The 12,909-nt window shown below is 52.1% G+C and overlaps 1 protein-coding gene across 2 annotated transcripts; it reads right to left on the bottom strand.

Annotated features, from left to right (window-relative positions):
* Window positions 1–639: 639 nt before the first annotated feature.
* On the bottom strand, window positions 640–11,141 carry HSF4 (heat shock transcription factor 4). Of its 2 annotated transcripts, none has more exons than XM_027847593.1 (13): window positions 10,989–11,141; window positions 7,596–7,704; window positions 6,790–6,917; window positions 6,363–6,487; window positions 5,382–5,457; window positions 4,791–4,855; window positions 4,139–4,238; window positions 3,787–3,911; window positions 3,459–3,686; window positions 2,377–2,479; window positions 2,025–2,090; window positions 1,575–1,650; window positions 640–1,034 (listed from the first exon to the last, which is right to left on the bottom strand). In XM_027847593.1, the coding sequence occupies exons 1-13, from the start codon at window positions 11,139–11,141 to the stop codon at window positions 856–858; spliced, it is 1,533 nt and encodes a 510-aa protein (XP_027703394.1). In that variant the 3' UTR covers window positions 640–855. The 2 variants fall into 2 exon arrangements, with proteins under 2 accessions (XP_027703394.1, XP_027703395.1); XM_027847594.1 differs by having other exon boundaries at window positions 3,787–3,944; window positions 10,989–11,106.
* Window positions 11,142–12,909: the final 1,768 nt, after the last annotated feature.

Here is a 12,909-nt window from a genome sequence, read left to right on the forward strand (position 1 = left end):
CCAAGCCTATAAAGATCTGTTGTTGTTGCTGTTGCTGTTAATCATAATACTCTCCCGAGTCTCAGTTTCTTTAATCGGTAAAACAGGGTCGCTATGACTCACTCTACCTGCCTCCCAGAGCTGCTGTGGGGAAAACACTTTGTAATGGTGTCACAGAACGAGTCGCACAGGATGGGCAGGCATGGATGGGTTGAAATCGCCATCTTTAGAGGGACCTTCCAAATCGATGAGATCACAGTCCCTTTTGAGTATCTGAGCCCCATGGGGCTCAGAGTGGGTGAGGGTGGGGCTGGAGACGCAGAGCCAAACAAATACAGCCCGGATCCGGAGCCTGGGCGGCGGCGCAGCCACAGGTAGTCCTGGAGGCAGAGGGTGCGAGCGCTGGAAAGAAACTGCATCTTTTTTATTTGTAACCCGCACTCAGGAGTAGCCTGGAAACCCAGGACCAAAGTGCAAGGAAGGGCGGGGCAGGGGTGGGGCGCTGAGGGGGGGGGGGGGACCGGGGGGGGGGGGGGGGTGGAGGCGGACCCCTGAACCAATGAAATCCGGGCCGGGTCCCCGCCCTCTGGTCCCGTCGCACCGGCCGGCGGCGAGGCGGAGCCCTGGGCTTCTGGGGAGGGGCTATCTCCTGCCAGGGGCGCTCAGCGCACTCTGGGGCGCTACGTACCCAATTCACTGCCTGGTGCACTCACTTACTCAGGCCCGGGGTCTTGAAACTCCTGGGGTGGGGATGCGGGGGGGAAGGGTGGGAGGAGGGGTGGGTAGGCTGGAATCCGAACCAAGTGGCACAGAATGGGGAGGGGCGCCGAATCCCTCTGGCCCGCTCTGATTGGCCCTACCCTCTGCTCCCTCCCCTCACGGGTCGGGACTAGCCCCCGGGCTCAGGTAGGAGGTCCGAGTTCCATTGTGGGCCAGGGTCTGCGAGGGGTCATAAAGGGCCAAGGCACCGGGGACCCCGAGGGCCGGAGCTCCGAAGCTCGAGGGGGCTTCCATCGGGAACGTTCGGGGGGTCCTGGAGGCTGCAGGCTCTTTTCCTGAAAGGACAGAGGAGCGGGGGGAGGGGCAGAAGGTAAAGAACTGGGGCTTTCAGTACCCACCTGGGACAGCAAACCTCCTCTACCAGGGCCTTCGTGGGAGGACCCGCTGTCCTAAGATGCAAACACCCAAGAAGGAAACATTTCTTCTCGCGCTGGGGGTCTCTCCACCCCAGGTCTCCTCCCTTGTTCTCTAACCTCCTGCCCGTGCCCTCTTCTTTCCCTTTTTTCTCAGCCCAGACACTGCCGCTCCCCATTCTTTCTAAATCTTTCAACCCTATTCCCCCCTGGGATGCTGGGGGTCAGTCAGGCCCAGACCTCAAACCTCAACATTCCTGGCCCCACGCCGAGTGCTTTCCTTCAGGCCAATATCCAGGTCTGCCTTCCCCTCCCTCAAATTCCACCCAGATGCTTCCACTGAAAAAGTGGAGGGGCTGATGCGGAGTAACTCTTCACAACTCGCCCCGCGACTTTCCCCAGCTTCCCCACGCCCACCCCAAACACCCACCGGGACGCGCTCTCACGTTACACAATAGCTACCTGAACCCGGGGGATTCGACCCTTTGGATACTAGCTCAGTCTCACTCTTCTCCATATCTTTGGGGAGTTGCTGCATCTGGATGGAAAAATTCCGAGCACAGAGACAGAAAGGGGTGGGTGGGGGTGGGGAGGAAAGCATTGAGCCTCCTTCGGGAAAACTAGTGGGAAGCTGGAGCTGGGGAACGAGGCGGGGGGGACACACCGAGGCTCTATGGGCGGAAGAGAGGTTCGACAAAATAAGGTCAATTTGAGAGTGACCTTGATTTAGGAATTCTGCCCTTGGATGGGCTGACCTGAGGTGGAGTGGAAGGGGTCTTCTACAGGATCCGAAAGAAGGGGAGGTTTGGGGTGGGGTGGGGAACTGCGCTGGCTTGGGCACAGGACAGAAACCCCGCCCTTAGCATTGTCCCAGTGATGCCCTCCCGGGTTCCTTCCCCTCCCCCTCCTTACCAGGGTCAGTCCCACATCCATATCTAGCAGGCTCCACTCGCTCCCTGGGAGGCCTGGGCTGAACACCTGAGGATTACAGAATTTAGAGCTGGACGGGACTTGTGAGATCAGCTAGACCAAGCCTCTCAATTTTACAGAAGAGAAAACTGAGGCCCAGAGACGGAAAGCGCCTTGGCCCAGAGGTAGTTGATGGTAGAGCCCGAATTCCTATCTAGGTATTTTGGCTCCACATGCTGAGCTCTTCCACCACCACCACCACCCCCCCCCCCCCCCCCCCCCAATGAAGAAAGGGAAGGGAAGACCCAAGAAGGCAGTAACACCATCCCTGGGCTGGGTAGGGGTGGATACTCACCTCCAGCCCCGCCTCGGGCTCTAAGCTGCCAGGCTGGCCCCGAAGCAACAGCTGTAAACTCTCTAGGCTCAGGTCTGCAACATCTAGGGGCTCCCCCAGCTCCCTGTGGGGACCAAGGACCCTGGCTCAGCCATACTCCCTGCCTTCCCCTCCCTCCACAGAACTCCTTTAGGAAAGCTTTTCCGTGGGGGAGGGGGAGGTCCAGGAACAAATCACACTGTACCTTACCCCACCCCCCTACCCTTTTTTGATCAGGTCAAAATGAACATCCCTGCAGCCAGGAGAGTCTTGGAGGTTGTTCAGAGCTGAGAAAGGTCTTGGAAATCTATCTACTCCGGTCCCTTCATTGCAGAAAAGAGATCGAAGCCCAAAGGAGAGAAATGGATTCCCTAAGGTCACACCGCAAACGCCAACGGGGTTCACCTGACTCCTAGGCTCTCTGCTCTCTGTGCTAGCTGTCACAAAACGGCAGGCAGCCTCAGGGTGGGTGAGCGAGAGGAACAGCCTCCTCATTCTGCTGTGCATGGCTGTTTCTGGGTTCATTAGAATAGCCACCCTTACCCCGAATCTCCCTCAAGTCCTTCCTTCAAGAGCCGACTCAGAAACTCCGGTGCCACCTCCACCTACTGTACACAGTAGGCACTTAATTGAGGTTCACTGAATGAAGGAATGCATACATGCACAAACTCTATTTATACTGCCCTTCACCCCATGGAACTAAGGAAGTCCAGAGGCTTATCTGGAGTACTTACAGCGGGGGGGCTAGGGCTTAAATATCAACCCCCCCATGGGAGAGGGTTCAAAGATAAACATGTTCATTCTGAGAATAATGGCATGAGATCCTCTCCTGATATTAGGAGAGGCATCAGAAAGTAGAAAGGTGGAGGGGAGGGGAGCAGAGAAGTCCTTCCTCACCCAGGTCTAGCATCTTGGCACAACTGAGTAGGAGACCCTAAGACATGGGATATTCTCTTCCTATGTGTTTGTCAAGACCAGAAGTTCACAAGCCCATCGTGGACTACTCAATGCTGACCTTGGCTCTAAGCCCCCAAGGGCCTCTGCTGCTCAGACCCTCCCCTCACCTGTCTGGGGGCCCCCTCGGGCCCCTTCTCTCTGGCTGCTGGATACTTTTGTGCCCCTCGGGGCTGCAGCTCCCCTTGCCTTCCAGGATAGATTGTACCACAGCCACGGGGAGCACGGGTGGTGCTGTCACGTAGAAGTCATAGTCGTTTGGGGCAACGCCTGGACCAGCTGTGCCTTTCCCCCCGGGGCTGGCCGGCTCTTCCTTGAGCAGCACCGGGCCCTTCTCCCTGCACCAGAGAAGAGCCTCCACTGCAGCCCAGCGCCTCCCACCCACCTCGGCAATCCCAGAACCCCCTCTTTCAGGCTTCCTCCCGATTCCCCTCTTACCTCCCAGTGCTGGACGACGGTGACATGATTCTTTCGGGGGAAAGGGAAGCTTCAGAGACGTCAGAGATGATGGGTCCCTTCAGTCCTCTGGGGCTGTTTTGGCAGGAGGACGGCTCTGTGGAGGGCTGTAAACACAGTACCAGGCCCAGCTCCCCTGACTGAGCCCAAGGAAAACAGAAGAAGGGGACCCAGATCTGATGGGGAAATAACCTTGCTGGTGTAGCATCCTGGGCTCTTTGGGGGTGTCCTCAGTTTGATGAGATAACCCCTGCCCTCCTTTTTTTCCTCTTGGAGTGCAATATTCCCTGCATGAATTATTCAGCAGGGGGTAAGGAATGAGCATGACACTTACTGACTGGATAAAGTAGGAGTCCTGCAAGGGAAGCTTGGCCAGGGGTCTGCTGACTTTGACTCCAGGGTTCGTCACAGTCCCTTCATCCAGCATCAGGGGCCTTAAGGGGACAGGGGAGGGCTCAGGATCACAATTCACCTCTCCCTCCCAGACCCCATCCTCCCTCTCTTTCAGCTGTCCTCACAGGGGAGGGGATTGGGAAGCTTGGGGTTCAATTGTACCAGGGTGCCACTGAACTGAGGAGTCTGCAGACAGTGCCAGACTTCTATGATGCTCTGGGAACCCACAGACTGGCTGTGATGCCCCCCCCCCACTCTGGGACCCAGCCTAACCACCCCACCCTTCTCATTACCCCCTGCCAGTAATAGCAGCAGTGCTGAATCAGCCCTCTGGCCACCCTGAGCCCTGGTTCTGTCACCATGGCACCCTGATCACATGGCAGGGAGAAGGGGACTAGCCCAGAGGACCATGGGATGGGGAGACCCTAGAGGCTCTGCTCTGTGGCCTGAACTCCTAGGACAGTGGTGTTTGGGAGGGTCCACTCCAGCTGGGGGAAGGGGAAGGGAGCTGGGACTCAGGGAATGAGCTGAGGGAAGTTGGCTGTAGGCAGAGGAATATAGGCCTGTCCCTATCTCTCAAATACCCCACTCACAGTTTTCTCTTGGTGGTCCCACCGCTGGGCCCAGCCTGGAGTGGACCAAAGAGGCACTGGATCAACTGTGCAGGATAAAAAGGTTAATGGGTCGAGGAAGAGAGACATCTTTCACCATCAGAGGAGGGAGGGAAAGACCCAACCTTTTCATGGAGAGCCTGCCTCCAGGACCCTAGAGATACCACTCCTGTCTAGAACAGCAACCACTAAAACTAGTTTGGAGTGTCCCCCTTCCTTCTAGGAGCCAAGTGTAGCCTCCCCCAGACTATCAGAAGCCTTTCCTTTCTGTCCCTCTCTCCCAGCTTAGGAAGCAGTAAATCCCCGAGGTTCCAACAATTGGACCCTAAGATTGCCCCAGAGCTGAACACTACTACATCCCACCCATGCCAAGCGCTCATCCCTGGGCTGGGTCAGGAGCGAAGGGCGATGAGGGAAGGGAGAAGGGGTATGAGAAGTTATGATGCCATCCCAGTTGGCTGTGACCCCACAGTTCACTTCTCAGGCGGGGGAGGCCATGTGAGGGGGTTGGGTGGAGTCCCACATAGGGTGAGTTGGTGGGAGAAAGAAGGATCTGGGAAGAAAGAGCCCTACCTTGTTAATAACTCTGTGTTGTTGATGGTGTTGCTGCCGGAGGCTCACTACCTCACGCCACAGGACCTCATTTTGCCTGGAGACAGAAAAAAATAAAGAAGAGGGGGAGGTGGAACTGACCTCCCCCTCCCCCACATCTATGCAAACATACATTCCACCGCCTAGAGAAGGGCAGGAGAGTTAGGGGAAAAGAGTGCCCACCAGGCCACCCACCAGGCCACCTACATGCCCATTCCCTTAGTTCCCAGGGATTGGGAAGGGGTGCTTTCAGAAGGAGATGCGATGGAGCAGCTTCTTCCAGGTCACCCTGGAGGGAAGGGAAGGGGCTTTCAGTGGTCTCTGAGCCTGGGGTCTGAAGAGATGTGCTGCTGGACAGTGCCTTCGACTTAAAGCCAGAAGAGCCAAGAACCACCAGCCCAGGCCTAGAAGCCAGGGTTAAGGGGAGACCCTAGATTCCCAAACAAGAATATTCTCTGGGCCACCAAAGAGACCCTGAGCCCAGAACTGACCTGTACAAAGGCAAAGAAGCTATAAAATGTGAAGCTTCCAAGTCCTTTCCCCGACCCTCCTGCCCTTCCTTAGGAAATTGACTCTGTAACCAATTTTCTGGGGTGGGCCAGAGGGAGGGACAGGACCCAAGGAAGTGTAGAGTAAGTGTAAAGAGCATGGCTCTCTAAGGCAGTTTCTCATTCTGACATTCTATAATCTCGATCCCTTGCATCTTTAACATGTTATGTCCTTGAGACCCTGCCAACTCTGAGACTGCATCCCATTTCAGAGTCCTCTCAGCAAGGAGGCCAGGAAAGAACACTGTTAATTGGGAAACACTGGGCAAAGAGAGCCCTCTTGGAGGCTTCTCAGGGTGGAGGCTGTGAGAGATTGTTAGGAAGATTTGGGGTTCTAGAAACCCGATTTCCCCCTACAATAGCAAGGAGAAACCTCATCCCAACAGCCAGACCTGTCAGCCCCCTGCCTGCTCACTGCCTGAGGTCTTGGAGCTGGCCCTCAGCGCTGTCCTGCTGGCCTCGAAGCAGCTGAACCTCGCAGAGCAGACGACTCAGGTCCTCCTGACGCAGCCGGCTCTCCTCACTCCTCAGCACTGAGACCTGCAGTGGTGTCCAGAGGAGGGCTGAGCTCTGACCCAGCCAACCCCTCATCTCTGCTGCCCTGCTCTCCCCTGTGCTGGGGCGGGGAGGGGTAGGGAACCCGGTGCCCCTCCCCCCAGGGGCTGAGCTGGAGCTGGGGCTGGCCTGGGACTGACCTGGGGCCGGACTGGGACCAATCTGGGGCTGGGGCTAGGGGCTGGCCTGGGTCAGAGACTCTATTGGAGATGGGATTAGGGTTGGGACTGGGGCTGAGGCTGGCTTGGGAATAGAGGCTGGAGCTGGGCTGGGAGGAGTGGGCCCACCTTCCTCTTAATGTGTTCCAGCAAGTGTTCATGCCCTCGGAGGAAACACAGGTGTTGGAACTCCGTGTCGTCCCGGTCTGGCTTCACCAAGCCTCCCTGCTCAATGCTCACCACCTTCCTGAAACCATCTGAGAAGTCCCCAGAGGGGAGGTTCATGGGGATGCTGACCCTGAAGGCCCGCAGTCCCCTCTAGAACAATCACTCATTGGAAGAGTGCGTGAAGCACTTTCCTCACAGCAGCCTCTGCAGGTCGGAATTGTAAGCCCTTTTCCTGCCTCTCCATGCAGAGGCAGCACCCTGCACTTGAAGGCCCCAGAAACCTGGGTTTGGAATTCTGCCTCTTACTGTAAGTACGAATAAAGCCACCAAACCTCTACAAATTCATCCGGAAAAAAGGGTAACTTCCTCACCAAGATGTTGTGAGAACCAAAACTGTACGATAAAGGACTTTGTAAACAAACTCCCAAGGGCTATCTGTCAGCTACAAATCTCCCCCCCCCACCCCATCCTTGTTCCCATTGTCCCCCATTCCAGTCAGAGAGCCTCTGCCTGGTGTCATACGAGCCCCAGGTGGGACGCAAGCCAGGTCTCCTGACCCAGCATTCAGCAGTCTTCCCCCAGGGCTTCCCTCCCCCATGTTTAATAAAGCAGAGGCCCCCAGGCCTGCAGGGGTAGAGTAGGACTCCAGTTCTCCCAGGTGGGGTGAGGATTCTCCTCTTCTTTCTCCCACCAGCCAATGTCCTCTCCTCTCCTGCCCTGACCCTCCTCCTTCTTGGGTGATAATGGTGTTGGCAAGAGACACTTACACATGTTAAGCTGCCTCACAAAACTGGCCATGTTGTTGTGTTTAAAGTATTTGGGCAGAACTTCCTTGGCAAAGCGGCCCTGATCACGTACATGGAAGCTGGTTCCATTCTGCAAAATACCCCCAAAACACAGACATACATAGAGACAGAGAGACCCCCCGCCCACCAAAAAAAAACAGGCATACATAGACAGAGACACAGAGAGGTACAGGGCAACCGACACACAGAGACACAAATAGAACAATAATAAGCATTTATTATACACCTAGTGTATGCTTATGCTAGGCACTGAGAGCTCCAAGATAGAATGAAACAGTCTATCATCATAGAGTGCCCTATCTACTTGGGTGAAACACTGATAAAGTATATACATATATATATATATAATATGTGTGTATATGTGTATGTATATGTATATGTATATGTACATGTATGTATGTGTGTTGTATGTATACACTCATTTCCAAATAAGGGGAGAACATTAAAAACTGGGGAGTAAAGGGAATCTGGAAAGGTCTTGTATAGAAGCTGATTTGTGCAGGGAGGTAGAGGTTCCAGCAGTTAGAGATGAGAAAAAGGAGCATGGGGATAGCCTGGGCAAAGTCTTGGAAGTGTGAGAGAATTATATTATAATATATATTATATTATATTATATATATAATATATATTATATATTATAACAGCTTACATTAATGTAGCATTTTAATTCTTGTAAAATGTTTTGTGTCTATCATCTCATTTGAGCCTGTTGACAACCCTACTTTTCATCATCCCCAATTTATAGATGAGATCACTGAGGCTTAGAGTGGGTATGTGACTTGCCCCAGACCACACAGCTAATAGTGTTTGAGGTGGGATTCAAAATGAGGTCTTCTAGGACTCCTCATCTGGTCATCCATGTACTCTATCAGGATGTCTCTGTGAAATGGCACATTCGGGGAACAGAGATTCATAATTAGAGCTGACATTGGTAGATATGATTTCATACCTATATACTTATATGTGTGTCTATGTTCACACATGTACATATATACACATATATAATCTCACTGAATGATCTTCACACCACTTAGAGATAGATAAGGTAAATAGAGTAAAGCTTTAGCCTATTTTCTGACGAGGAAACTGAGGCTGAAGTGTAAATCTCTGGTATCTGTGAATTTTATTATAAGGGACTGGGGAGGGGAGGGAGAGGAATGTAGGGGGATATTTAGTCTATGTAAAGACCAATGATGGATGTCTTTAAAATTGTATTTTCTATTAAAAAAAAAAAAGATGTAGCTGTGGTATAGAGGAAGGAGCCCAAGGTTTGGAGTTCAAATCCTTACTTTGCCATTTAGTCCTGAATCAGGAGGTAGGCGCCATTGGACAGCCATGACTTTGGGGAGTTCACATGCCCCTCTGGGTCTCAGTTTTCTTCTTTGTAAAATGAGCAAGTTACATGAAATCAGTAGTTCTTAACCTAGCATCTGTGAACTTGTTTTTTTAAAACTATATTTTGCTGACTGCATTTCACTGTAATTAGTTTCTTTTGTAATCTTCTGTATTTTATTTTTTGCATTAGACACATTCTGAGGAGGGGTCCCTAGGCTGCCACCAAAGGGTCCAGGGCATCAACAAGGTGAAGAACCCCTAGACTCTTGACTTCTGACTTCCCTGCTATCCAGAGATCCCATGACTTTCCCAAGTTCAAACAGCCAATGAAAAGCAGATAGAGCACTATTCCCAGAGCCAACCTGGGGCTTCTGAGTCTCAATCCAATTCTTTCTCCACTACACCACACTGCCTTTCAAAAAGGTGAGAGTTAGTAGATGGCTGTGTACAAGATTTAATTAAGTTGCTGGGAAATTTGGAGAGGAAGGGAATCATCACTTAGATTGTTCCTACTATGTGCCAGGCACTGTGCTAAGCACATTTTACAAATATAATCTAATTTGCTCTTCACAGCAACCCTGGGAGGTAGGTGCTATTCTCATCCCCAGTTTACATATTAGGAAACTGAGGCAGGCAGAGAGAAGTTAAGGGACTTGCCTATGGTCCTGCAGCTAATAAGCATCTGAGGCTAAGTCTGAACTCAGGTCTTCCCGACTCCAAGCCCAGTGCTCTATCCACTTTGCCATCTAGCATTCACATATATAGATTCAAACCTCTATGAATTTAGACACACAACTATGAATGTTATGATGATGATAATAATAATAATAACAATAACAACTAACATTTACATACCACTTACTATGTGCCAGTCACTGTGCTGCCTTACAATTATAATCTCATTTAATCCTCACAACAATCCTGGGAGGTAGGTGCTATTATTATCATCCCCATTTTACAGATGAGGAAACTGAGGCAAAGAGGTGAAGTGACTTGCACAGGGTCATATAACTAGTTAGTGTCTGAGGCAGGATTTGAACTCAGGTCTTTCTGATTCCAAGCCCACACCTGAGGCAAGAGCACTGGATCAGGAGTCAAAACAGTGGGATCTGCCACTAACTAGCTAAATTACCTTGGGAAGCCATTTCCCTTCTCAGGGCATCAGTTTTCTCATCTGTTAAATGGTGATCTCTAAGGACCCTTCCAGCTCTGACATATACAATCATACACAGAGGATCCTAACACAGCTGTCCCCATGTCTACCCTAACCCTCCCCTCATAAAAGGGGTTCTCTCCTTCCTTTTCAGGAACATCTCTGACCAGGGGCTCTTATTGTAAAGGACATTGACATGCAGGCCGAAAACAAACCTGAATTTGAGTCTCAGCTGAGAATTTGCTGTCTCTAAGACATTTCTTATTCTGGGCCTCAGTTTCCTCATTTGTAAAATGACAAAGTTGGATTAATGATCTTTAAAGTCCCTTCCAGTTTGAAATCCCACAGATCTGATCTTTAAGTATTCTCCCCATTTCTGCTACTGCCTCTCATTGCCTCTACCCCTAAGCTGAAAAAAAAAAAAAAGTGGCCTGAGGACAGCTGGAATCCGACCCCACCATCCTGGGGCCCCAAGCCTTGTCATAAGGATGTAGAGGGAAGGCCGGCACTGATGGAAGAGGGGGAGGGGGTCAGAACTGGGGGAAGGGCTTTGACAGGGTGATTTTTCTGAGGTTCTCTACAGTTTCCTTCTCATATGTAAAATGTCGGGGTCCTATTAGATATCTAGCTTGGGGTCTTGTCCAGCACTAAAACTGTCAAAATCTTTTAACAGTAGGATGCTCTCACTTGTGGGGTGCCAGGGAGGGTCATTAAGGAGATACTGGCAGAGTCAGTTCAATAAATATTAGTTGAATCGAATTGATAGAGGGGGGGGGGGGAGCCCGAGGTCACAGTGACAGTGGCATGCCGAGAGGGTGATACACACCCTGGGACACATTCCCAGAGGGGCGGGGTGTCACACTCACGGGGCTCCAGCAGATGAGATGGTTCGTCTCGGGGTCCCCCACCAGCGTCCACAGTTTGGTAAGGAAGGCAGGCACAGGGCTGGGGTAGCCGTCCATGGCCACGGCGGGGCCCCCGGCGGCCTCCTCCACGCTTTGGGGGACAGTCCTCTGCATCAGCACCCAGCGCTCTTCCCAGCTCAGCACTTCGGGGCGGCGTGGCTCAGCCCGGCCCCGCCCCGGGGACAATGGCCTGGGGACAGCAAAGTGCTGCGCACCGCGAGCGGCCTCCCAGAGCCCCCGTCCCCGCCCCTGCCCCGAGACCGGATCAGGCGGGGGGGCCACGTGCTCCCTGCCCGGGCCTGGACTGCCGAGAGGGTGGCGGGGCGCGCTCAGCGCCCGGCACGGCCTGAGGACTGACAGACGTGCCGGACACGGGGTCAGAGGCTGCAGGCTGGAGGGTGGGCAGAGAGAAGGGGGTGGGGGTGGGGGAAGGAGAGTAAGGAGTGTGCCAGCGGGAGTGAGTGTGCGAGGAAGGGAAATAGTGAGGACCAAAGCTGGGAATGTGTGTAGCGAAAAGCACCCTGAACCGGGGAGCCAAGGACCCTGGTTTCTAGTTGGAGTTCTGCCATTTATTGGCCACATGACCTCGGGCAAGTCCCACAAACTCTCCGTGCCTCAGTTTCCTCCTCAGTAAAATAGGATAACTAGTGTCCTTGACCCCTTTGGGAATCAGAATCAGGTTTTTAAATAAATAAAATTGAATACATAGAATTAGAAAGGAAATCAATTATCTTGAAATAAATAAACATATTTTTTAAAAATATGCAAGTTCAAGAACCAAAGGCTAAGAACTCCTGGTCTAATCTAATTCCTTTATTTTACAGAAGAGGAAACTGAGGCAGTGAAGTGACTTGCCCAAAGGACACACAGCTAAAAAAGTGTCAGAGCCCCAAAGTCTTTTGTTTTTCTAACACCAACTATATATTTGCAATTCTAAAGGATGATAATAGGAGATGGGTTTGTAAACAGTAGGACTACCAGGGACCTTAGACATCCTCTGGTCTGAACCCCTCATTGGAGAAACGGTGGGCCATATCAGTTGCAAGGATGAATAAATAGTGGAGGACCCACAGCTCTGGGTGTGTGGAGATGAATGGAGACCAGTAAAAAGAATGAAAGCTGAGCAGAAAAAAGATGCAGTGGTGCAAGTGTTGTACCCTTCCCTTCAAAATTAGGGCTAAAAAAATTGGAGGAGGGGTGGGGAGTGGACTAACCCATGCTTCAATATCCAGGCTTCTCAGGGTGTGGGTCCTCAACTCTGCTGTTTAAGAGAAGACCCGTCTCCTTCCCCCATACAATTCAGGGCTTCTTGGGATGACTGATCCCTAAGGCTCCATACCCTCGAGGAAACCTACTATTTTCAAAGGCAACTGTTTTCTACCCAAGGGTACTATTCCCCAGCTCTCTTTCAATACACTCTAGTAGCAGGGTGGATGAACAGAGCAAAAAAAGAAGGGGAGAAAGGGAGGAAGAGTATATCTGATGAAAGGAGTCAGTAAATAGGAGGGGCAAACCCTACTTGGACCTGTACCTTGGAGTATGGCTATAGGCAATGGGAGGAAAGCAGGTCATGGGATAGGGTCCGTGTGTGTGTGTGTGTGTGTGTGTGTGTGTGTGTGTGTGGAGAGAGAGCACTGCTGCTCTCTCCCCCTGGGGAAAGTGCCAACAGTGCAAGTTCTTCCTGGGGGGAGCCAGCCTCAACCCTTCCCTTACCCCTCTCCCACAACAGACCTTATCCAAAGGCCTGCCCACCTTTCCCTCTCTTGGACACCAAGGAAGATCCTGCTCCCCCTCAGGTTTGGGAAGGACCCTTACCCACATCCTCTCTCCATCTGTGCCCTCTGTCCACTTTTTTTTTTTTAAATAAAGCACTCCCCCATCG

Source organism: Vombatus ursinus, unplaced genomic scaffold (assembly GCF_900497805.2).
Source record: "Vombatus ursinus unplaced genomic scaffold, bare-nosed wombat genome assembly UNPS02005286.1, whole genome shotgun sequence".
NCBI classification, from domain to species: domain Eukaryota; kingdom Metazoa; phylum Chordata; class Mammalia; order Diprotodontia; family Vombatidae; genus Vombatus; species Vombatus ursinus.